The sequence below is a fragment of the Sorex araneus genome, chromosome 5 (assembly GCF_027595985.1).
Source record: "Sorex araneus isolate mSorAra2 chromosome 5, mSorAra2.pri, whole genome shotgun sequence".
NCBI lineage: Eukaryota > Metazoa > Chordata > Mammalia > Eulipotyphla > Soricidae > Sorex > Sorex araneus.
The window spans coordinates 69900319-69925324 of record NC_073306.1 but is presented as its reverse complement, the minus strand read 5'-3'; the positions used below and the strand labels follow the sequence as shown (position 1 = coordinate 69925324).

The 25006-nt window shown below is 39.6% G+C and overlaps 2 protein-coding genes across 2 annotated transcripts in view; one reads left to right on the top strand and one right to left on the bottom strand.

The window, feature by feature from the left end:
- Window positions 1–24351, top strand: part of LOC129404959 (translation initiation factor IF-2-like) — a 157430-nt gene extending 133079 nt beyond the window's left edge. Inside the window, exon 4 of the mRNA XM_055139879.1 lies at window positions 24218–24351. Within this exon, the coding sequence (XP_054995854.1) occupies window positions 24218–24252 (35 nt within the window). The 3' untranslated portion in view covers window positions 24253–24351. The remainder of the gene's footprint in view (window positions 1–24217) is intronic.
- The window catches only part of ADGRL2 (adhesion G protein-coupled receptor L2), a 569912-nt gene that overhangs the window by 318197 nt on the left and 226709 nt on the right, over window positions 1–25006 (bottom strand). The window lies entirely within an intron of this gene.

The following is a 25006-nucleotide window of genomic DNA, read 5'->3' as shown; positions in this document are numbered from 1 at the left end:
TGCTGCTCAATCCTTGTTCCATCCCCAAGTAATATGTATGGTTCCCTGAGCATCATCTCTGGACACTCCTGAGTACAGAGCCAGGAATAACCCCTGAGCATCATCCTGGGTGCCTCCCAAAACTAAAAACCAAAAAAATAATAAATAAATAAAAAGATGCATACTCCCTTTTGGTACTTGAAATAGCTTAGAACCCGTCATTATGCTAGTGGATGTAGGAGTTCAGTTCACCAATGACCCTTCTAGCTCTGTAAATATAGAACAACTTAAGTAAAAAATGAAACTTTCTTTCGATTTCAAAAACTAAAACAGTACAGACATTTATTCACCATTTTTATTTGCCATACTTGGAAAAATAACTTTTGGTTAAATTCAGGAAATTCTTTGAGAAGAAGTGGCTAAATTTTAGAGAACGAATTCTCTTCTGTTACCACTTACCTAGCCAGCTTTAAAATTTATATGAGTAGCAAATGTGGGACCCCCACAAAAAAAAAACACAACTAGCAGCAAGACCAAATGGCCAAATGTTCTTCACCTGCACATGCCCTTTTGCAGTCAGACCTAACATAACAACCATTAGATAAGAAAAACTAGTTAAGTTGAGTGTTTGCCACTGATACTTGAAGGGTGTTTAAGCAGACTCTTTTATTCCTCTCATACTCTATTATACTTCATTTTATTCTTATCTAAAGATATTCAAAGTTACATTCAGATAATGAGAAGTATGCAGTGGGCAGTGGAGACAGGTTAGGAACTTATGATATTATTTCTTTCAACCATTGAATGTGGTAAATAATCAGGGTTACCATATAATTTATTGTTGAAATGCATGTTTTTCAAAGGGAAAATGCAGTTATTTTTAATTATGCCAATACATTGGCAGGCATTGGTATTAACCATCTCAGGCAAATGGCAATATCTGATTGTTCCATAAATTATTGCCAATGAGTGAACAATTTTAAGTGAGTTCACAGAACAGTGAAAATAGTTATTGTGTATGGGTTCTAGAAAGTCACTATCACTCTCACTGTCATCCTGTTGTTCATAGATTGGCTCGTGTGGGCACCAGTAACGTCTCCATTGTGAGACTTCTTGTTACTGTTTTGGGCATATCGAATATACTACGGGTAGCTTGCCAGGCTCAGCCATGCGGGCGGCCTGGTACTACTCTTGGTAGCTTGCCGGGCTCTCTGATAGGGACAGGGGAATCAAACATAGGTCAGCTGCATTCAAGTCAAATGTCCAACCCAATCCAGGGTTCTATAGGGTAAATTTTAAAAATTGAAGCACATGGTTCATTACTTAGTCTTTGAAAATCATGTCACAGGCTTAAAAGAGCTTGCCCCCACTCTATCTATGTCTATTTAAATGACATATGTTTGCATATTTTTCCCCAACAGCTAGTTCAGTATTTTTCACTTTATTTATTTTTCTCCTGAGGGTTTTAAATAATCTAAAATTCTTATACAATTTCCAGCAACACCAGGAACCTATAATGATTAAGAAACAGGATGTATAAAAAGACATGAAACTAAATAGAGAATATTAAACTTGGAGTCAAAGGATCTAGCATTGTTTGACTCTAATGCTAATAATGTCAAGCTGAACTCACCTTCACTGTACCATTATGTTTTTATTCTTCTATGGCAATAGTGTCTAACTTATTAATTCCCTCTACAGGACTATAGAAATACTTTAAACAACTTAAATGCTTAAATATTTTATTTTTAAATCCCCTATAGCAGTTGGAAAGGCAAACAAGGAGTGTAAAAATGTAAAAAATGTAAAAAAATCTTAGAATATTTAGAAATTTAGAATTAAGCATATAGTTTAAATAGCACAAATGAATGCATTTAAATAAAATGGGAATCAATTTTTTTCCATTAGAAACATTTTAACCTTTGATGATTTGCTCAACCTTTCAGAAAGCCTTCACACAAAACCCAAACTTCGCTCTGAACTACCCTATAACATCTTGTTGTTATGGTTTATCTGTGCTCCCTCCCAGCTGTACAACTTCAATGACCTCTTATGACCTAACTATATCTTATCTAACAGTAAATTATAGAATACTCAAAAGTTTTGTTTTTTTAATTGAGCCAAAGTAAATACTGAATAATTTTTAATCAATTTCATTAATGTGATGATCAACTTAAAGACACAGTATATGGCATAAATATTCTTTCCATTGCATTATTGTTAGATTATGTCCTTTTTTGAATTTTATCCGCCCTGTGTATGTGTGTGTTTTTTGAATTCTGTGTGTCTCTCTATGTGTGTAAGCTGTCATGTCCTCACACATGTGAATTATGTGTGGGTCCAATGAGTCACACCCCTACCCTGTTTGAGTGTTATATTTGACCTTTAAAGATTGCCTTTTCCAATTAAACCTGCAAAAAGAAAGCTTATGTGAACTCTGTAACTTGTGTAAAATTTCACCCTAAGATAGCCTTTTTCTGTGACATAAGGTGACCTCTGTTGAAAATTGAACGTGATGTAGTTCTGTGGCAAATCATTTATTTACAATCAGAGGTGTTAGCTCAGTTAGTGAAGGTACAGAACTAATAAGGGTAAAGATGAAAGTTTTATTAGCTTTACAAAAAAACAACTGTCCTAGAGTCAAAGATTGCATATTCAAGCACCGTGAGCTCTCTTGGTGACAAAATAGGCAGCTAATGGCAAATCTAATATACAAAAGGAAGCTGAGTCATACAACAATTTGTACCCATCAAATAAGCACAAATTTAAGAAATGTATTTTTGTCATTTGTCTCATTTAGACTATGACTCGAAAATGGACTGTGAAGACAACTTCAATTCAAATCCTTTGAATATATGTACTTCATTACTGAAATCTCAGAGTGGGAGGGAAAAATTACTGGCCATTTGGTATTGGTAATAGTTTGTCAAAAGGGTGAAAATCAATCTTAAAATCATCAGTGGTGATCACATCAGGTATTTTTGCAGGATGATAGATTTTCAAAATAGATAAGTATTGAAATAATGGATTCTTTTCAAAAATATGCTTTCCCACACACAAACAGCATTACATTGTACATGAAACACTGTTTTTTTCCAATAAACATTGATTCATGACTCACTACCTAAAATTAATAGCAGAAAAAAGAAATTAATTTAGAAATATTGTTGGTGCATTCTGTTAAATTCAATCATTGGACATTTGATTAGAATGTAGTAAACTAGTCAGGTACTTGAAAAATGTGATAAAACAGGTAGCAGTAATGATGATAGCCCTCTGGAGTCATTTAGCAAGGATGAAAGGACAGGAAGAGCATGACCACTGTCTATAGTGCTATAGCCATTACACTATATTGTAGTCAAGCTAGTTTTTAACTAAGTAGAAAAGTTCGCCAAGTGTTAATCTTATCTGACTTAGTTTTCAGAAAGGAATTAAATCTAGATCTTAGAGAAGGAACATTTAGACAACAAAGAAACTTGACACTAAACCTTCTGCATTATAGTTGTCTTTTGTGTTCAAGGTTCACCTTTTTCAGTCCCCTTAACATGCATTTTGTAAGACAGGGATAACAAAAAGCCAGACTATATTCTCAAAAATGGCACTGGTATACAGGAGCAAAGCAGGTGACATATGAGAAGCAAATCTTTTTAAAAAGTTTATGTACAAAACAATGGCAGATTAAATATCATTGAATGTACTACAGTTTAAGTGGTAAGACTACAAGGCAGTGAGCCTCTCATGAACATCCTTCTAGGTACACACAGACCTGTTGGCTTGCCATTTTCACTTTTTTATGCTTTATAAAGCAATGTCTCCTGCCCCTGTGCCTGGATGTCTTCACTAGGGCCCCTTGGAGGAGGGTGGATTGAGTTTCCCTCCCTGCCCCGAGCAGAACCCTGTCAGCCAAAGACCTCCGGAACTCAGCCACAGTCATGCTCAAGGTCACTCTCCACATGCTCGGATGAGCCTCACGCATGAAGGTACCGGCGAAGGAACCCAGGTGTGTGGAGCCCAGGGCTGAGATCTCCAAGCCTACTTGGATCAGGACTGGGCCTCCTCCACTTAGATCCCCCATTTTCCAGTAGCTAGGCAGTCACACCCACAAACTGCCCCCCCCCCCATCTCCATGTAATTCCATTAATGGCCAAGATCCAGAGACTATAAAACAAAGCTCCAGGAAGTGACCTCTTCTTGTCTAGTTCTTCCTCTCAGAGAACCCAGCAAGATACCGGAGTATCCTACCTGCACAGCTGAGCCTGGCAAGCACCCCGTGGCGTATTCATATGCTACATACAGTAACAATGATGGGTCTCATTCTCCTGATGCGGAAAGAGCCTCTAATGCAGTACCGTTGGGAAGGACGAGTAAAGAGAGGCTGCTAATATCTCAGGGCTAGGATGAATGGAGATGTCACTGGTGCCCACTCGAGCAAATCAACAATCAATAGGATGACAGTGATACAATGATACAGTGGTTTCCAAATATATCTATATGCCTTGTTGTGAAAGTAAACAGTCTACCACTACAGTTCATCGTATCATACATATTGTTATACTTTAGAATCTTATGCTTCTGTCTAATTCCCACTTGAGTAAATCGATGGACAACAAGATGACAGTGATACAGTGATGCTTTATAAATAACTTATCCTTATTACAGTGATTTTTTTAGAGTACACGCACACACACACACACACACACACACACTCACACACCCCTCTCAGATTGATACACTTTCTCAGTAGAGGGAGAGGTGGAGACCCAGGGGTGAAGGGAGCAGAAGTGCTGTGTCCTTTCACATTTTAGCCATGAGGGAATTTCTTGAGCAGATTCATTTTACCAGGCCTCATGGCGTGCTATGAAATAGAACTTCCTCTATCACTGATTCATATTGGAGCCTTGAATTACTACCTGTCCCTGATAAGAACTGCAAGGATCGAGGATCGTTTTAAAACCATATTAGGTAGATGGCAAAGTGTCTTGGAATGTTGTTCAGCAGCACCTATTACCCAAGATTCAGAGGTTTAGATACCTAGAATTTTCTCAGGAAATGTGGTAGATAATACAGTGAAAATAACATTAGCCAACTCTGACTGAGAGACAGACACCTGCACTTGCATTTAGAGGTAGGACTATTGCCTGTTATAAAGCTTACCAAGATCTTAGAGCTAGTTACAGATAGGCCAGAATTTGAATTTTGAATATTGTTCTGTTCAAATTTTGCAATTGAGCCAGACAGATCTGGGTTCCAGTTCTCCTCTTAGCACTCACTAACCATATACACTTGGGCAGGTTTCTTTTTCTTTTTTCTTATATACCTTTATTTGTTTATTTATTTATTTGCTTTTTTTGGTGGGGGGGAGGGGTTTATGCTCATGCGTTATTTCTGGCTACTCAGGAATTACTCCAGGTGGTGCTCGGGGGACCATATGAGATGCCTGCGGTTGAACCCAGGTTGGCTGCATGCAAGGCAAACAACCTTCCCACTGTACTCGGGCCCATGGGTAGGTTTCTTCATTTCTATGATGTAGATATTCATTTTTTATGTCTTAAAAATGGAGAAAATGGTGGCTGGAGAGATGGTAGAAGGGTAAAAATGCTTGTCTTGTATGGTCCAACTGTGCTTCAATTTCAGGCACCACATATGGTACTCCTCAAGTATTGCCAGACGTGACCTTTGACAGAGCAAAGACCAAACCCTGACACCTTCTGGTAAGGCCCCACCTCCTTACTTCCCTCCCCACTAAATAAAATAATTAATCACCTTTTAAAAAAAATTTTAATGGAGATAATAGGGCAGGAAAGACAGTACTGGGTTAAGGTGCTTGCCTTGTACACAGTTGATTTCAGTTTGTTTCCCAGCACCACATGAGTCCCCAAGCCCAGCTAGGAGTGATCTGTAAGCTCAGAGCCAGTAGTAAGCCCCCAAGACTGCTGTGTGTGTCCCCCAAACAAGCAAAGCAATGTAAAAAGATAGACTTTTTTTTTAAAAGCAGAGATTCGGGGTCAGAGTGATAGTGCCGCTGGTAGTGTTTGCCTTGCATGTGGCCAACCTAGATTCAATCTCCAGCATCCCATATGGTCCTCCGAGCACCGCCAGGAGTAGCTTCTGAGTGTAGACCCAGGAGTAATCCCTGAGCATCGATGGATGTGACCCCCCCGCCCTCCCAGAAAAAGAAAAATAGTAAATAAAAAGAGAGATTCAGGGAGACTAGCTAAAGTAGTAGAGCACAGGACCCACTGTGTGAGAGGGCCCAGAGTTTGATCTAAGTTACCCTATTATAGGAGTAAGTCCTGACCACCTCTGGATATGGCTCAAAGATCAAATTAATGAATGAATGAAGACTACCTGCAGTGAAAAATAAACAAAGATATAAAAAAAATAAGAAAAAAAAAAGAAACCTGCCCAAGTGTATGTGATTAGTGACGGCTAAGAGGAGAATTGGAAACATATCTGTCTGGCTCAGTTGCAGGATTTGGACCAGACAAGATTCAAGATTCAAACCCTGGCCTCTCTCTAACTAGCTCTATGATCTTCCCTTTCCCGCCTCCCAGAAAGCACCATTGGGGTGATTCTTTCTAGTGGGCTGATAGGGCCTGTAAGACCCAATCACAGAACTGCCAGGTCCACATCACTGGGAATAGTCTTCATTCATTCATTAATCGTATTTTCGAGCCACATCCAGAGGTGGTCAGGACTTACTCCTGGCTCTCTGCTCAGGGATCATTCTGGGAGACCATGTATGGTGCCAGGAATTGAACCTAAGTCTGCATGCAAGGCAAGCACCCTATTCTCAGTGCGATCTTTCCAGCCGCCTCAGGGGTCTTATTTAAAACAAAAACACTCTGTATCACTGTCATCCCATTGCTCATCGATCTGCTGGAGCGGGCACCAGTAACGTTTCCATTGTGAGACTTGTTGTTACTGTTTTTGGCATAATGAATATGCCACAGGTAGCTTGCCAGGCTCTGCCGTGCGGGATACTCTTGGTAGCTTGCTCGGCTCTCCAAGAGGGACTGAGGAATCTAACCTGGGTCGACCACGTGCAAGGCAGATGCCCTACCTGCTGTGCTATTGCTCCACAAAGTATAATAGAAGAAACAATAAAGTAACTTATATGTTATATTTAGATGTTTACATCAATAGATAAAAGATGAAATGCGGGATGCTTTGTTTTGTTTTGTTTGGGGAGTGATGGTGATTCCTTAGAGATATCCTGGGGAACTGGGAATGGGTCCACTTGGTTCCACCTCTGTCTTCAGGAGCAATCCCTGATGGTGCCAGAAATTGAACTGGGGTTGACCCCATGCAAGACCTTGACCCCTGTACTATGCCTGCAGCCACCAAGTGGGGATATTTTGAAGGTGTTTAGGTGTGTGTAATGACAAGATCCACTTCCTTAACTTTCCCCAAGTGTCTTTTGCCACCTTGGGTTGCCTCTTTCTAAACCCTGAAGTTCTGAAAGTAGTCCTTAGGCAAGATGATTGGTAAGGTATTTTCTAATATAAAATCCTGGTTTCTATGATAGATGTGAATATACTTATAAGAGAGAACACTTATATGATAACAACCATAACAGATAAGACCATTGAGACAAATCACAGCCTTGTGTGTATCAAGGAAAACGAAGGAAGAAGTTTCAAGCTGATGTCACAGAGAAGGTTGCCTTTCTCGGGAATGCCAGAGTACTAAGAAGCTGAGATACCACTGGAGAGAACATTGTGAGTAACCTGATTTTACTGGAGCTTTAAGCAAACAGGCCAAGGAAGTAGGAAAAATGGGTCTGTTAATTTGGAGGCCTGTGTTCTTAAAAACATGAGTCTTGGGGCTGGAGCAATAACACAGCTGGTAGGGCATTTGCCTTGCACGAGACTGACCTCAGTTCAATTCCCAGCATCCGATATGGTCGCCTGAGCATCGCCAGGAGTAACTCCTGAGTGCATAAGCCAGGAGTGACCCCTGTGCATCTCGGTTGTGACTGAAAAAGCACCCCCCAAACAAAACAAACAAACAAACAAAAGAACATGAGTCTTAAGGACCAGAAAGATCACTGGAGTATATGTATAAGGTCCTGAGTTTGATCCTTGGCAATTTACATTTCTTCAGAACCAGTTGTTATGACCCTAGTGGTCCCTGAGCACCACTAAGGTAGCCCTGGTGGCCCTCATACAGACAGGCCTGAGGAGCACTGCATTGCTGGTCAGAGGTCAAGAACATCAGGCCCAGGATCATCAGGAGTAGTCCTGGGCCCTGAGTACTTCTGCAAAGGTGTCCACAAACAACCATGCCCTAAATTTGAAGCTGAGTACAGTGGTATAGTCCTTGCAATGAAGCCAACCTGGCTTGAATCCTTGGCACCACTTATGATGCCCCTAGCATCGCCATGTGTCACTCCCACACATAAAACCAGGAATAGCCCCTGAGAAACAGAAGATAAATTTTGGACTCAGACAAAAGTGTGTTTGAGTTCCTGTTTGGATGTTTGCTAGTGGAGGGATTTAAGATGGTTGATTTAATATTTCTTTTTTTTTTTTTTTTTTTTTAGGTTTTTGGGTCACACCTGGCGATGCACAGGGGTTATTCCTGGCTCTGCACTCAGGAATTACTCCTGGCAGTACTCAGGGGACCATATGGGATGCTGGGATTTGAACCCGGGTCGGCCACGTGCAAGGCAAACGCCCTACCCGCTGTGCTATTGCTCCAGCCCCGATTTAATATTTCTTTGAGCCTAAATATCTTCTCTGGAAGTGAGAAATGATGATGAAATGGATGTTGATGATGATGATGATAAAACTATGAAGTAGCACAATGACATTTATTGAGCAAGTTACTCCATCAAACTTTGCTCTAAAGGCATTCAAAATTTGTACAGCTTCAAACAATCCACTGAAGAAGGTAAAATTATTGCCACAATTTTGCATATGAAGAAAATGAGGGAAGAGGTTATAAACCTGTTTAGCAAGTCAATTGTCACATGGTTGATAAAACAGGGATTGTAATCCAGGTATTCTGGTTCAGAAACCCCACTTGTTACTAGAAGTTCAGTCATCCACCTCAGTAGTAGGGTTCTCACCCTACTTAAGGTAACACCTACCATGTGTCTGTTGATGGGGTTCAGGGCATTTTATCCTAAACATACTATGATGAATTGAATATTTGGAAGTTAAAGAATATGAGAAAATGTTCAAGTCCAGGTTAGAATCCTCTCCCCCACTCCCAATATTCCTTACCCTCCTGTGGGAAGTGCCATCTCTACGACCAGAGGAAGGAACACTGTCATTATTTATTTATTTTTTTTACGATCCCTGTTGCACTGAGGGATCACTTCTGGCAGGTTCAGGGCACCATATATAGGGTGCTGTGGATCAAACTCGGGTCTGCCTGTGCACTGCAGCCAACCGCCCTCCACACTTCACCCCCCCCTCACTGTATTAATGCCCTGGCCCTTTCCTCTCTTCTTCGTTTTGTTTGTCCGTGGCAGTGCTGAAAGTATTTATAAAGCCTCATTTCACATAGCATAATAAAATTCTGAGTGTGCCTTTTGTGTGAATATATGGTTAATTCGAGACTCATTTTCTTTTTGGTTTATGGATCACACCCAGGAGTTTGTTTTGAACTCGGGGCTCTGGCATGTAAAGAGGGCGTAAGCATGCCCCCCAGCTCTTGCTTCCGTCTCTCTGGAACTTTATTATCATTATTTTTCCTTTTTTACTTTTTGGGTCATACCCAGTATTGCACAGGGGTTACTCCTGGCTCATGCACTCAGGAATTACTGCTGGCGGTGCTCAGGGGACCATATAGGATGCTGGAAATCGAACCCCGGTCGACCGCGTGCAAGGCAAATGCTCTACCAGCTGGGCTATCGCTCCAGTCCCCCTTTGTTATTTTTCAAGGGACGGCATATTCCCTAGAGGCTCTTTTTTGGGTGGAACCTCAAACCGAGTTGAATAGCAAGTCTGTGGTGGGCATGTTTTGTTTTTGTGTTTTAGGCCACATCTGGCATGCTCAGAAGCTACTCCTTAGGTCGTGCTCAGAGACATGTGATGCCAGTATCATCCCAGGCCTCTGGTGTGTGAAGCTTGTACTCAGCCTGGTGAATTCTCTCTCTGACTCTGATGAACCTTTTTAGCATAGCTGTTAACTAAGCAGTTTTCTTTTATTTTGGTTTTCGGGTCACACCCAGCATTGTTCAATGGTGTTTCCCGATTCTGTGCTCAGGAATCACTCCTGGAGGGGCTCTGGAAACCATATGGGTGGGGTTCTGGGGTTTGAACCCAGGTCAGCCGCATGCAAGACAAGTGCCAAATCCTCTATACTATCTCTCTGGCACCTACCTAAGCAATTTTATTTTAATTAATCTATTTATTTATTTATTTATTTTGATTTTTGGGTCACCAACTCTGATCACTCCTGGCGGTGCTCAGCAGAACATGTGGGATGTTGGGGAGCTAACCTAGGTGGGCTGCGTGCACAGCAAGTGCTGTACCCGCTGAGCTATCACTCTGGCCCCTTATGTAAACAATTTTAAACGAAGTATTCTGTTAAGACTTATGCTTTTGGGGCTATTTTTGAAAGACTTACTGTAGAGATAATTTTTTTTTTTGGTCACATCCAGCGATGCACAGGGGTTACTCCTGGCTCATGCACTCAGGAATGATTCCTGGTGGTGCTTGGGGGACCATATGGGATGCTGAGACTTGAACCTGGGTCAGCTGCGTGCAAGACAAACGCCCTGCCTGCTGTGTTATCAACCAGCCCCAGTAATTTTTAATTTACGTAAAAGTTTACCTTGTAGATTTTAAGTGTTTATTATACATATGGTGAAATGTCTTGTACATTTTCTAAGAATTTAATATGGAGCGATAGCACAGCAGGAAGGGCGTTTTCCTTGCACGCGGCTGACCCAGGTTCGATTCCTCCGCCCCTCTCGGAGAGCCCAGCAAGCTACTGAGAGTATCCTGCCCACAGGGCAGAGCCTGGCAAGCTCCCCATGGTGTATTTGATATGCCAAAAACAGTAACAACAAGCTTCACAATGGAGTTGCTACTGGTGCCCGCTGGAGCAAATCGATGAACAATGGGACGACAGTACTACGGTGCATTTTATTTTTTTAATTTCTGTTTCAGAGCCACACCTGACAGAAGCTTCTGGTTCTAAGTTCTGGGGTCATTCCTGGCCAGAACCCGGAGGTGCTGAAAACTAAAAGCTGGCCCTTCTATATGCAAAGCATGTTCCCAGCCTTTTAAAATATCTCTTCAACCCAAGAATCTTTCTTACTTGTAGAGACAGAGATCAAGTAACACCCCTAGGAACTTAAGACTTACTAACTCTCCCAACTCCCCCCCCCACTCACACATACATTTTTACACTTACCATCATACTATTTAATCTATCACTTTTTTTTTTAATGACTAGCCACTCTTCATCATAGAATCAAATCTGTTTTGTCAGGCACATCATTTCCTTATGAAGGCTCCCAAGTCAAGTAAAACTTATGTTAAATAAATATGCCTTTCTTCTCTTAAACAGACTTTGTCAGTTTAATTTTCAGACTCAGCCAGACTCTAACAGAGAGGAGGAAAAAGGTTTCCTCTCTCTTCTCGACAGTAGCAAAGTGTTAGACACAAATACAGGATTCAACTGAATAAAATTTAGCATGAAAAAGGAGGGGTGGGGAGGGGGGGAGAAAAAGAATTTGAAGCCAAGACAGAAAAGCTCTCGAATAACTTACATAGGGTAGTTCTGACATTTTCCAGTAGACTATTTTTAATGACATGTGGTTGTAACAGTCTCGTGGTATGGATCAGACTTGTGATTTAAAGGACAGGGGAAAAGCTCAAAGGGCTGGTGCCCAGGCATACTTTGCATGTGGGACACCCAGGTTTGCTTATCAGCATATGCTGAGGATCAAAGCACTGCAGGGAGTGACCCCTCACACCACCCGTAGGCCCAGACACAAACAAGTAAACAAATAAAAAGAGTGTAATTGAAAAAAGTCTTATATGTGCTGCAAAGGCGAGATTGACGAGAAACCAATTATACTTTTATAGTCACGAATCATTTTGCTACAGAACAAGAAAGGGTGGTGGCTGTGGAAATAGAAAGGCGGAAACAGATGTAAAAGCTATTGCAGAGGCTGAGGTGGAAGGTGGAGCCAGAAAAAGATGACTCAAGGTTTCGAGGCTGGGTGTCAGGGAGGATGCTGCCCGGACCATTCATGGAAACAGAAATCAGGGGAAGAAACTGGATCTGGAGGAGAGAGATGACCACTCTCTGTTGCAGTTGAGATTCAATGATGACAAATCATTTAGGTGGGGATATACAATAAACAGTTTTGCAGGAGCTCAGCTCTGAATAACATGTTTATAATAACAGCATCTCTTTCTTTTTTCCTTTAGGACATCCTTTTTCATAAAATATTTTGAATGTGTGCCCATACTAAATTTATAGGAATTACAGAGAGCAGAAGAATATGTTGAGTAATACCAATGGAATGCAACCAGCAAAATTAAAACTGGGGGAGCCTGTCTAAGACAAATGATCAAATCATTCATTTTGTTCAATAAATTATAATTTAAAAACGGGAGGAAGCTGAAAGGGAGCTATGATTAAAGGGACTTAAAAAATTATACACTGGCAAAAAAACTAAGTAAGGATACACACTTCAATGACAAATTACTTCCTTTACATTGCTTATTCTTTTTATAGTAATATGTTTCTGTGCTATTTGTTAATATATATAAAATATTTAATGTAACATTAAAAGAAAAAAGGGGCATATGTAGGATACTTTTGAGGAATGGAATTTCTGGGGCTGTATTAGAGTGAACATGTTACTTATTAACAATGCTAAAGATGGTTTTACAAGTATAAGAATAGTGACTTCAAAAGGTATATAATTGCATATTTTCAGTTAGAAAACCATAGAGATGTAGTCTATTTGCAGAAGCAGTCAAATGAGTTAGTTATTAAATTTTATTTCTCTACAGTCACAAACATTTTTGCTTTATTTATCCTCTCATTCTTGGGTCTAAATCCCAAGACAGAATAACAAAATGGGCGTTAGCCATGGAGATGAAAGTTATTAATTACTGAGATGAAAATCTCCTGCTTGATGACAGAAATGTTCTGTTATTAGTACTGATGCCAAAATAGGAAGACCTGGTGCCAAAATATAATGAACTTAGAGTTCTGAAAGATGATTGAGGTTGAGTGGTAAAACTGTACAATTACTAAGAAAATTAATTTTGATTTGGTATAACTTATTCTCCACATTTGCTTCGTCTTTTTTTTTTCTTTCAGAACCACATGTATATTTCATTGCATTGTAGAAATTCGCTAAACTTTCTTTTGGCAACACCATTATTAACAATGGCCGCTGACCATTGTTTTATTAAGCTTATTTGTCAGAGGAGTGTTTGACGTGCAGGTAATTTGTTCATCTGTTAGCAAGGCTCTGTTCTAGGCTACTTTTAGAAGTTCCTCTCAACATATTCTTGGTTTGATATGTAGATGCTAATTGAAATTATAGGAATTATGTGCTTTGATTTTTTAAAAATTCTTGTAACTAGTTGAGAACTCTAAACTGAAATGAAGAAAGAAAAAAAACAGTGTGCATCTTCCCTTTTCCACGACCAACGATTTCCAAGCTATTTTGCAAATATAGGACAGCTGCTTTATTGAGCTAAAAAAACACTACAAAATGTAATGATAGCACTTTGGACTCTATTCTGATCTCCCTTAAACTCCACACAGCTTGGATTTTTCTGTAATTTTAATGAAAATGTGGCATGGCACATCTCTCTCATTTAAATTATGCACTGTCAGTATTTTCCTTCTTTGCAACTGAAGCACTTCTTGGGAAACATGCCAGGTAGAAGAGGGGAGGGTGAAAAATGAAAATAGAAAATTGGGGGGTGGCGGGGAAGCAGGGAAGGAACTGGACTAAACACACAACACTCTCCACACAGCCATATTTTTAAAGATGTGCAAATCACAAAGAAATGGGGTACAGAAGTTCAAGTGGGATTAAGGTAGCTTTAGCAAGCCTACATGGAACTAAACATAGGTCAAACTACAGCTACAAGTCAAACCTTGCAAACCCTGTTGCTTTGTGAAACACTAACACAATGTCATTCATTTTAATATCTCACCAGAGCATATCTTATTAAAATTTAGCTAGTTAAGGCTTAAAAAGAATATCTAAAGGTCAGTAGCATTTCTTCATACTAGTTACAGTTTCTCAATAAACAAAGCCTCTTCCTTCAACTGTTATTCCTTTTCTGTTTTTCAGGCAAAATGCTATTATTCATTGATTCAATAAGTATTTATTGAAAGCCTGAGTGAAAGAAAGACATTAAGAGACCTAGTTTACTATTATCTATGGTACAACAAGTCTACTTTTTTTTGGGTAGAATTTGCATCTAAGCAGAAATAAAATTCTTTTGATTAAAAAATGAACAGGCACCATATACATGTCAATAAAAAACAGTTCGATACATTTTAGAGTTCACTTTTTACATTTAGTTCTCACTTTAACTACACATGATAAGCATGGAAGGAATTTTGGAAAGACAAAGAAATAATTTCTCCACCTCTTGTCTAATATTAAATGGATAAAAACTGGTGAGTCATTTCTCTCAGTGGTAGAGCTAGTAATTGAGCTTCTGGGTACGGGAGAGATAGATAGTCGAGGAGGTAAGGCCCTTCTTCCCCATGTCTCACCAGGGTTCCTTCCATGGCAAATGATATGGTCCCCACATCAGCCAGGACTGATCCCTGAGTGCAGCGCCAGGCGTAAGCTTTGAGCAAATAAATAATCCTAAGTAGTAAGTGGGAATGAGTACTTTTTTCACTGTCATGCAATGGCTGAACCTGGGCTTTGGAATCTGAGGGATTTGGATCTGACTCATAGCCTGGCTCCCTATTATGGCTCCCTATTATGTCCTTGGGCAAGTTTCTTAACTATTCTAATCCTGTTTGCTTCAAAATGAAATTGTGATGGAACCTCCTTGAGAGGGTTGTGGGCAGGAGTAAATAACCCAAATCTGGCACTTAGCACTAGGATAAATGAACCCATCCTTCAAGCAGAATCAAAAAATCTCTGTTAGCTAGTTTATTAAATACTTTAAATAAGAAGAAACTCCCATTGGATGGAGTGAAAGAAACTAACTCGTGTAGGACAGCAAAATGAAAATGAATCACTAGAAAGAACATCTTACTGGTTGGGGTTTCAGTTAGGAGAAAAGTGCCCAAGGAGATCTAATGCTTAAACTCAAAAGCACCTTTCCTGTGTCTTAAAGAATTCTTTTTGGGTAAGTCAACTGACCTTGTGCAATGCATAGCTTTGGGGGGTAGGAGGAGTTAAATGATAGCATTTCTCAGTAATTACAGCTTAAATTCCTTTGGTCATATATCTGATTTTTGATCTCCTGAACTGTAAGAAGAAGGAAGGGGAGTCTGGTTCGCTTTAGAGGACAGGCTTAGAAGAAACAGAAGGTAGAGAGAGCACATGGCTCTGTCTGGATGTCAGGGGCCTGAGGTCCCTAAGTGCTTGGGACAAGGAGAAATCTCCCTAGAAGCAGGAGATTACAAAAAAGGGAGAAAAAAAAGTCTGGATAATGTAAAACTCCAAAATAAACTTTACTTTCTTTGCCATTTAGTTTGGGATTGTTAAATGCCCCTGACAATGAAAAAACACCCCTGGTTTCTCTCTGGCATCAGTAGCACACTGATACAACTTGTATTAGGACACTTGATCAGGGCCAGCTCTGCAGTTACAGCCTATGACCCTTTGATTTAAGGTTATTCAAGGGTTTGTGTCTAGGCACACAATTGTCCGGGCACAGAAATGAATCAGGATCCTTGAGAGTGTAGAGCTTTTATTTCTCCCTGAAATTTGCTTGGTTTGATCACTTAAATTATACTTCAAAATACCTTCTCTGAGGGGGATGGAGCGATAGCACAGTGGGTAGAGCGTTTGCCTGGCACGAGGCTGACCTGGGTTCAATTTTCAGCATCCCATATGGCCCCCTGAGCACCGCCAGAAGTAATTCTGAGTGCAGAGCCAGGAGTAACTCCTGAGCATCGCCGGATGTGACCCAAAAAAGCAAAAAAAAAAAAAAAATCTTCTCTGATATAGGTAATGATCTTACCCACTCCTAACAAAAGAGTTCGTTAGAGAGAAAACTGAGACTTTTGGATATGTCATGATGTCACAAGTATTCTGAGAGTAGGACATGACTGGCAGTTAGCCCTTCTTCCAAGCAGGATCAGATATTCTGTTCTTTTTTTTGCCTGTTAACTTTTCCGTTCCTTTGCTCTCATGCAATCCATCCTAGTGACATTACATAGTAGCTGCAACTAACAAACGTGTCTGCGAAAGTTCTTACATGGGATGTCCTCAATCATGGGAGATATGACTTTGTTTTTGTCTAAGAAAACAGAAAGAACTAGTAAAATATTGAGCTTTGTCCTGTCCATGCCTTCAGATGTGTTGAATGATAGCTGAGAGAAGATGGTGGCCAAAGGCAGAGTACTGGGACAGAGAGATCTGAATGAATGGCACTGGATCCTACAGCACTTGCCTTGCATGTGTGAGGCCTTGTGTTTGATTTCTGGTATTGCAAAATAAATGAAAAAAAAGTAAGAGTTTCCTAGATCTGAACTGAGGATAGAGTTCTGAGTTTGAATCTCAGCTATCCCCTATGTCTGGATTTGTTTCTCAGCCTATAAAATAACCAAGCCTGACTTTGTTGGTTCCTGGTTCTAGTCCTCTGAATTGGTATGACTCAATTATCTTTGATAAAATGATATTTTTTAGTTCAACTCTAAGTGAGTAGTCACAGCTAGGTTCATATCTCACAGCTGCCTCCAGGATATAATATGCAATTGCTAGGAAATCCTTCTTTTCCAACCTCTATTTAAATAGCAAAAAGTCCAAACTTCTAGCTTATTGACTGTTCCTATCATTCCCCCTACCCCCCGCATTTGATTTTCTTTGCATGTTGCCACCCAGTGACCCAAATATAAATAGAAGGAAGTTACATGGGAAGGAAAGAAGGCAGAAAGTTAAGCCGGAATTGAATGGTAGATCAATGGCTGCAATTTTACCCCAATGCAGGACTGTGGCTCTGAAAGGACTAAGATTTATTGGCTTCAACACATGAAGATGTAAAATGTGCTGTTATCGCATCTCCCCAGAATGTGTCCTGGCATCAGCCTGGGGAAACTGCACAGAATAGCAACTTCTAGTTGTTTTGTCTGTCTTACTGTTCATTTTGTGAATCCAAATTCCAGTGCATCACCCATGGGCAGATGCTGTCTTGTCGGCAGTGAACCCTGATCTGTTATGAAGCAGGATGTTGACCTAATTGATAACAGGGCTTAAATGCTTGCATATTTAAAATAAGTGACATCTCTGGTAGTCAACATTTGCATTTAAACACAACACAAACTTTCATTTATAAGGTCACTTAAGATACAGTTATTAAGTGCCTAGTGGGTAGGCACATATACAGGGAACTGACAGTGTGTTATACTGTCAAATGATAAGGACAGGCTGTATGCCAGAAACAGTCTGAATTTTAGATTCAGAATGATTTTGTTTCAGTTTTGTTCCTGGTGCTAGGTGAGTGGATTACCTTCAACATAGCATTCAGTTTCTCCATTTCCTTTTGGGAACAGTATGTATCTTACAAGGTATTGGTGAATATGTGAGTCTCAAATATGTATAGGTATTTAACAATGTTTTTAAAATTAATATGTTTACTTAATAATAATTAAAGCTCCCATTTCAAACTTAAAGATCACATATTTTCATCCCTGACAACCTGAGACTCAACTTCATTTCAAAGAAAATCGAGATTCAGAAATGTTGGTGTTAGGTACTTGCTCAAGAATTTAAGAACTAAACGTCCTCCTCAGAGATGTCATATTTGGTAAACAAAATACTAGTACTGGCCACAGAACCAAACTTAGATAAAAAAGAAATTCATTACAAGGTAGAGAAAATGAGCAAAGTGTTTTTCTAACAGGCAACAAGCACATTCTTAAGTAAATGTAGGTGTTATACATATGCACATAGCTTTGAAAAAAAAAAAGAAAGAAAAGCTTTAGGAAGATCTCTATCAACCTAAAACTTGACCTGCTTAATGTCTGCAATATCTGCCTTTTCAGATCCATAAATATACACCCATGCCTGAATGTTGTTCCAGTTAACTTAAATGAAGTTTATTGTAGAATTCTGGCATATCATTTTCCCTGAACAGCCATACCACATTGCCTTTCAGAAGAGTTTTGTGTATTTGTTAGTTGAAGAGTTCTTTGATACTGAGATGAGCCAAATAATAATTAGCATAAATGAGTGGTGTTGGCTTTTGTTTTTGCCAGAACATGATATTTTTCAAATGTCAGCAAGTCATTACTGCAAGACCATGGCCATGGCCTTTAATATAGTTAAAAATTATTATGTTACCTACTTCTTTAAATTGCTCTGCTACCTTGGACCAGGAATGTGGTTCAAAGGGAGAGCCTGTCATGAATGAGGTCGAGTTTGGTCTCTGGCACCACACACATACACACAGACACACACACACAATTGTACATATAAACTTATAAATTGCTCTATAGTCTTTTATTATGTAATCAGAAACAAGGCTGTGATGTAAGATTGGTCCTTGATTCCAGGAGATAGTCAGTGGCCAGTGGTGCATTTCTTGCATATACAGGGAACTGAGCTCCATCTCTGGCACACATCTGCACCCCACCTCAGCACTTTTCTGTGTAGCCAGCAGCACTGCAACTATAACCCTAGGTCCAAGCACGAAACCATCAGTGCTTGCCAGACTAGCCCTTGGGTTTTCTGAATACTGTTCGGGAGACCAAAAGAAAATCTAACTTGCGTTGTTACTAAGGCCATTTATTCATGAGAAGTATTTATTAGAAGAAAGACTCTTGCCAAGCCTCCCATAAGTATAGGATGGAGACCAGAATTTGTGGTGATCAGGTCTAACCCCAAGAAGAATGATTGGAATCAAGGATGAGATAACCTTTTTATCCCTTAGATTGACTTAACTTGTTTGATAATATCAAGTATTGATTCTCCTGGTGGAAAGAATGAATTGGTACTGTAACTTTGGAAGACAAATTGGCTATGTACTAAAATTAAATTTCAGGGGTGAGAGAGATAGTACAAGGGTTAAGGTGCTTGTCTTGCATGCAGCTGGCGTCTTTTAATGCTCAGCACCATATACGGTCCCTCAAACCCTTCAGAAGTGATCCCTGAGTACAGATCCAGGAGCAAGCACTGAGCACGGCTAGGGTGTGACTCCAAAATTTAAAAAAATCGTTAATTAAAATATTTCATTTGAAATTATAATCAAAGAAAACTGAAATAATGCACATGACTAAAGACACACATGGTAGAAAGTCCAATGTACTGTTCTTTATCATGGAGGGGTGAGAGGAGAAGGAAACAGTCTAAATGTCTAGCAAAGGAAGAATGATTTTATGGGCCAAAAACATTCATATTGCAGCTTAAAAAGTAATGCATGAAATGAAAATAATATCTGCTTATATGGAAAGTTTAAAGCATCTCCAGATTTTCTTAAAAAATCTGAGGAATTAAAAAAATTCTAAACTCATTCTTTTCAACATGTTTGTGTATACATATTTATATATGTGAAAATATCACTGTCATTGTCATCCCGTTGTTCTTCAATTTGCTCCAGTGGGCACCAGTAAGTCTCCATTTGTCCCAGCCCTGAGATTTTAGCAGCCTGTCCTTACTCATCTTTCCCAGTGATTAGAGGCTCTTTCAGGGTCAGGGGAATGAGACCTGTTATTGTTACTGTATTTGGCATATCGAATCTATATTTGATTTGATATGTGAAAATATACATATGGAAATACATAGGAAATTCTGGTTGTTTTTTTTCTTTGTGAATCATACCTGGTGATGCTCAGAGGGGGTTACTTCTGACTCAGCACTCAGGAATTACTCCTGGTGGGGCTCAGGGAATGATATGGGATGCCAGGAATTGAACCCAGATTAGTTGTGTGCAAAGTAAATGCCCTACCTTCTGCACTAACACTTTGGCATGCATAGAAAATTCTGGAAGACATATTTCAAATGAATAATAACTATTGCCTAAGTTCTGAGATTGGGGAATAGCAATTGAATTAGACTTTAGAACTTGAATGTTGGAAATTTATTGGGATATATTCATGTACTTAAAAGAAGGAAGACTGTACTATACAAATATTAATACCTAATTGATAGTTACTCTGAAAATCGACAGTGAGTTATTCAATGTGAGGGCTACAAATGCTCAAAATGTTTAAGCAAAAAACAGCCATCTCTTAAGCATGAAGACTTTTCCAAAGATCACATTGCTTATGAGAGCTCTAAGTGGACTGCTATCCATCATCCTTAACTTTGGCTGTAGACTATCTTTCATGCTTCTCAGCTCACCGTCAGGATAACAAGTCCACCTCGCTGAAGTTCTTTGCTATGCAAATGAAAAGGGTAATAACTGGCTATTACCCTTCTGACTGTGGGTGAGAGCTCAGGGTGGAGACAACTCACTGGAAAGAGTGACTTCAAGGACAATGTCTTGGCCTATGAAAGCCTCCTAAAGCTTTTCAGAACAATCCTTTCCAAGATCTTCTACTTGGGATTATTTCACACTAAATTCAGTAGAGGCCTGTAAATTCATGGAAAAAAATATTATTCTTTTAACTACCTGGAATGAAAATTGAGGGTATTACCCAGATTTAGTACTGTTATTAGAAATAGGTTGTTTTTAATTGGGGGGGAGGGCTTCTTTGGTAGTACAGAACCACCAGGACTATATCAGCACTGCTGGGCACATGGAAAGGGCAAATTACTAGGGCTTGTAATTGGCGTGACTCCACATGTATGCCAAGTTTTTGAATTATATCCCTGGCCCCAGAAATAACCCATTGAAGAAACTAAACTACATGATGGGGAAAACATACATATACAAACAACTGCTTCCTATCCTCTTGATCACATGAGTCTTTCTTCTGCCTTCTTGAAACTGCTGACCCCTCTCTCATTCCTTAGCTCAGGATAAGTGCCCTTTGCTTTTTAGAATAAATAAACTTTTCTTCATAAATAACATCCATGTGGACTATCCATAAATATGTAATTACATTTATTCTCTTCTGCTAATCTGCCTGACATTGATTTGAGTCCTAGAAAAACGGAAGAAGAACTTAGAATGAGAAGAGGAAAGTTTCTTTTCACCCCTGTACTTAGTTTACATATTATGGTGGAACTGTTTGGAAGAATTTATGTTACACCTTCTTTCTCAATTATCAGATGCAAAAGTGGGACCTACTGGGACTGGAGTGATAGCACAGCGGGTAGGGTGTTTGCCTTGCATACGGTCAACCAGGGTTCGATTCCCAGCATCCCATATGGTCCCCTGAGTACCACCAGGAATAATTCCTGAGTGAATTAGCCAGGAGTAACCCCTGTGGATCGCTGGGTGTGACCCAAAAAGAAAAAAAAAGAAAAATCCACAAAAACAGTGGGACCTACTGACAAGTGTGGAAGAAAACAGCTAAAATTATAGCTTTTAAATGGGCTCTTGATAGGTTTTATACTTTAATAATGACATCTGACACTATAAAAGAAGCGCAATGAAAATGATTTGCTAAGAAAAGCTTGTTAAATATTGTATAATTAAATAAATAAAGGGCACTTTGTGTGGTAGAAATGCATTTCAGATATAAGGATATCTACCATATATCTCAGATTTTCCCATAAGAGCTATGTAAAAAAAAAATGAATATACTCTGGGAAGAATGGTACTTTCTTATCCAGGTTGCTTATAAAAATAAGTATGATACAATGTTTAACAATACTTGCCACATAGATAAAAGTAGGATATCTTTTTTTAAAAAAATTGGACCCTATTATATCGTTCTTCATTACTCCGAATTTTATTTGAAAACTTTCACAAATTCAAAACAAGGAGTAAGATGACAGATATTTATCAGGGGAGATAACAGATATTTAGTACCCTTTGGAGAACTGGTTGTAGAATTTTGGAACTTGTAGAAATTTCAGAATACTTCCAGTGACTCCAAGTCTCATTTTATAAATAAAAAATAGAGAACATTAAAGGCTATGTGACCTGCCCAAAGTGACTCAGTAGGAGAGACCAGAACTCCATAGTTTCTCTCAGTTATTTTAAAGAAAGTTAGAAATGGTTTCTTTTGAGAATAAGAATACAGTTATTATATCTGCTTCCCTAAAGGGTGATAGAAAACTATCAACTGCAAGACATACTGTATTGTGTTGTTCACTCCAACCATGTGCTATCAACACGCTCTGCTGTCACTGGCTAGGATATGACAGTGGCCAATTGCTGTGACTATTAATAAGGTCCTGGTCACAGCTAACTCAAGGTTTCATCATGCAAAAGTGTGAGTGGAGAAGAAAAGTAAAAGACATGGGAATAAAACCATGGGCTGGTTAACTGATATCACTTAGTTTATTCTACCCAAGAAAACTGTTCTTAGTTTTAAAACAAATACATTTCCCATTATTTTCTTAATATTGATATATTTCTCAATATTTCAATGTCAGATATTCAATAACTGGAATGATACAGTTATTTCAGTTGTCCAGTAAAATAAAAGTGTAAAATTAAAAAAAGCTTGTGAAGGTCAAAAAATTGTTTAGGGTTTTAGAAGTAATGAATAAAATGCACATGAAACAACATTTTATGTATACACACACATATATATATTTAATAAGATGCTTTCTCAGGCTAACAAAGTACACACTCACTAATTGTGCTACTGACTGAATTTCATAATGGCTTAAGGAAAGTGTATAATTCCACTCCTTGAATGGTCCCATAGGAAAAAAACTTCAAGTTTATTTTGTGGGTTGGTTTTGGTTTGGGGGCCACACCTGGCAGTGCTCAGGGGTTATTCCCAGCTCTGTGCTCAGGAGCGACCCTTGGGGGACCAAATAGTGTTGCAGCGTTGGAGATGGAATGAGAGTTGACTGCATGCAAGGTAAGTGCCTTAATTCTTGTACCATTTCTCTAGGCCTAAAACCTTCAGTTTTTAATGTTTTGAACCATGTGTGGGCAGAATATATAAAGCGAATATAAATTGAAAGCTTGTGTTATGTTCGAATTCCATGCAGTTGGCTGAAAATAATTATTTCAGAAAGAATTTTTAAAAGTGGTTTTCAGGGCCAGAGCAATAGCACAGTGGATAGGGTATTTGCCTTGCACTCACTTGGGTTCAATCTCCAACATCCCATAGGAGCACCGCTAAGAGTAATTCCTGAGAGCAGAGCCAGGAGGAACCCCTGAGCATCACCGGGTTTGACCCCAAAAACAAAGCAAAAAAAAACATTTTTCCACAGACCACACTCACCAGTGGTAGGGGGCTGAGAGGGTTGTTTCCACACATATACCAGCAATGATGTGCTGGGAGTAGCCACTGGGGCCACCTAAACGGTGCTCAGGAATCATACCGTGCTGTGTATTAAACTTAGGGCATTGTACCCGCAATCCATATGTTCCTCTACTTGAACTAGCTCCCTGGCCCTAAAACAAAGTCCCCCCCCCACAAACAAAATATTACCTGGAATAAGAAACAATTCAAAAAAGGATATCTCAGTTCTCTCACCCCCTTTGTCAAATTCCCTATTTTTGAGGCTGGCATCTGGAAATCCTATTCTTTAGACTTAGCAGAAGCTTCTTCCAGTTTTCCTTTCTGTTTTTTTCCTTCGCCAGCTGTGCTATGTAAAAGAAAGGCCCTTGGAACCAAACCAACATGGTTTCAAATTCTTTTTCCACTACTTACTAACTGTGGAATCTTAGTGAAATTATGTTATTTCTCATTTTTAACATAAGTGCACTGTAGCACTGTCGTCCCTTTGTTCATGGATTTGCTCCAGTGGGCACCAGTAACGTCTCCATTGTGAGACTTTTGTCACTGTTTTTGGCATATTAAATACACCACGGGTAGCTTGCCAGGCTCTGCTGTGTGGGCGGGATACTCTCGCCGGGCTCTCTGAGAGGGATGGAGGAATCGAATACAGGTCGGCCTCAAGCAAGGCAAACACCCTACCTGCTGTGCTATTGCTCTAGTCCTTAACATAAATAAAAACTGATAATTCCTATGTTAGAGGAATTCTCTTATTTTGAGAATTAAAGAAGATGATTTTTCTTTTACCTTACAGGCGTAGATACGGGGAGTCACAACATCTTTGGATGATGCTTGATATCTTCTAGATTTGGAATAGTGTTCTCGTTCTCCTGGGTCAACAAAGTTTCCCTTGAAAGGATTTTCTTAAAAGTATTTGGTGGAAGTGGGGACTAGAGATAGTATAGCAGGTAGGTATGCTCTAACCACTGTACTATCTCTAGCATGCACCCAACTCAAGTTCCATTCCTGAGATCACATGGTCCCGAGCACCTCTAAGTGTGGCTCTGGAGGTCCCTGGCTTTATGGAAGTGACTCAGGTATACCCAGTAGTGCCTGACCAGAATTATACTCTTAGGCCCCAGTCTTGAACCTCCAGCCCCAATGGCAGGAGCCCCAATTGCTAGTGGGGGCCCTGACCTCTTGAGCACAGTTTAGGGGTTTCCCCAAAAAAGGTTTTTTTGCAATCCTGTAAACTTGGGGTAGGGCTCTGTATGCTATCCTTTTCCTTGACATAACAAAATGCACATTAGCATATTAAAATGTTCTAAAGAGGATTAACCTTGTGTTTTACAATCTTATTTGAGCACAGATTTTCTTTAATCTCTGGGGAACATAAATTAATGGTTCCGGGGAGCTCAGATTGGGGAAAAACTGGGCCAGAAAAGGGGCTGTATGTGTAATGGCTTTGAAGCTCCTGAGAATAGGGCAGGGGAGAGCTGAAAAAAATTAGGGACAGTTTGTGTAGCTGTCCATTCCCCTTAGAATTTCCTCCCTTTTTTCAATTAGAGTCTGGGTCCCTGAGAGGAAGACTCAGATTTTCCCA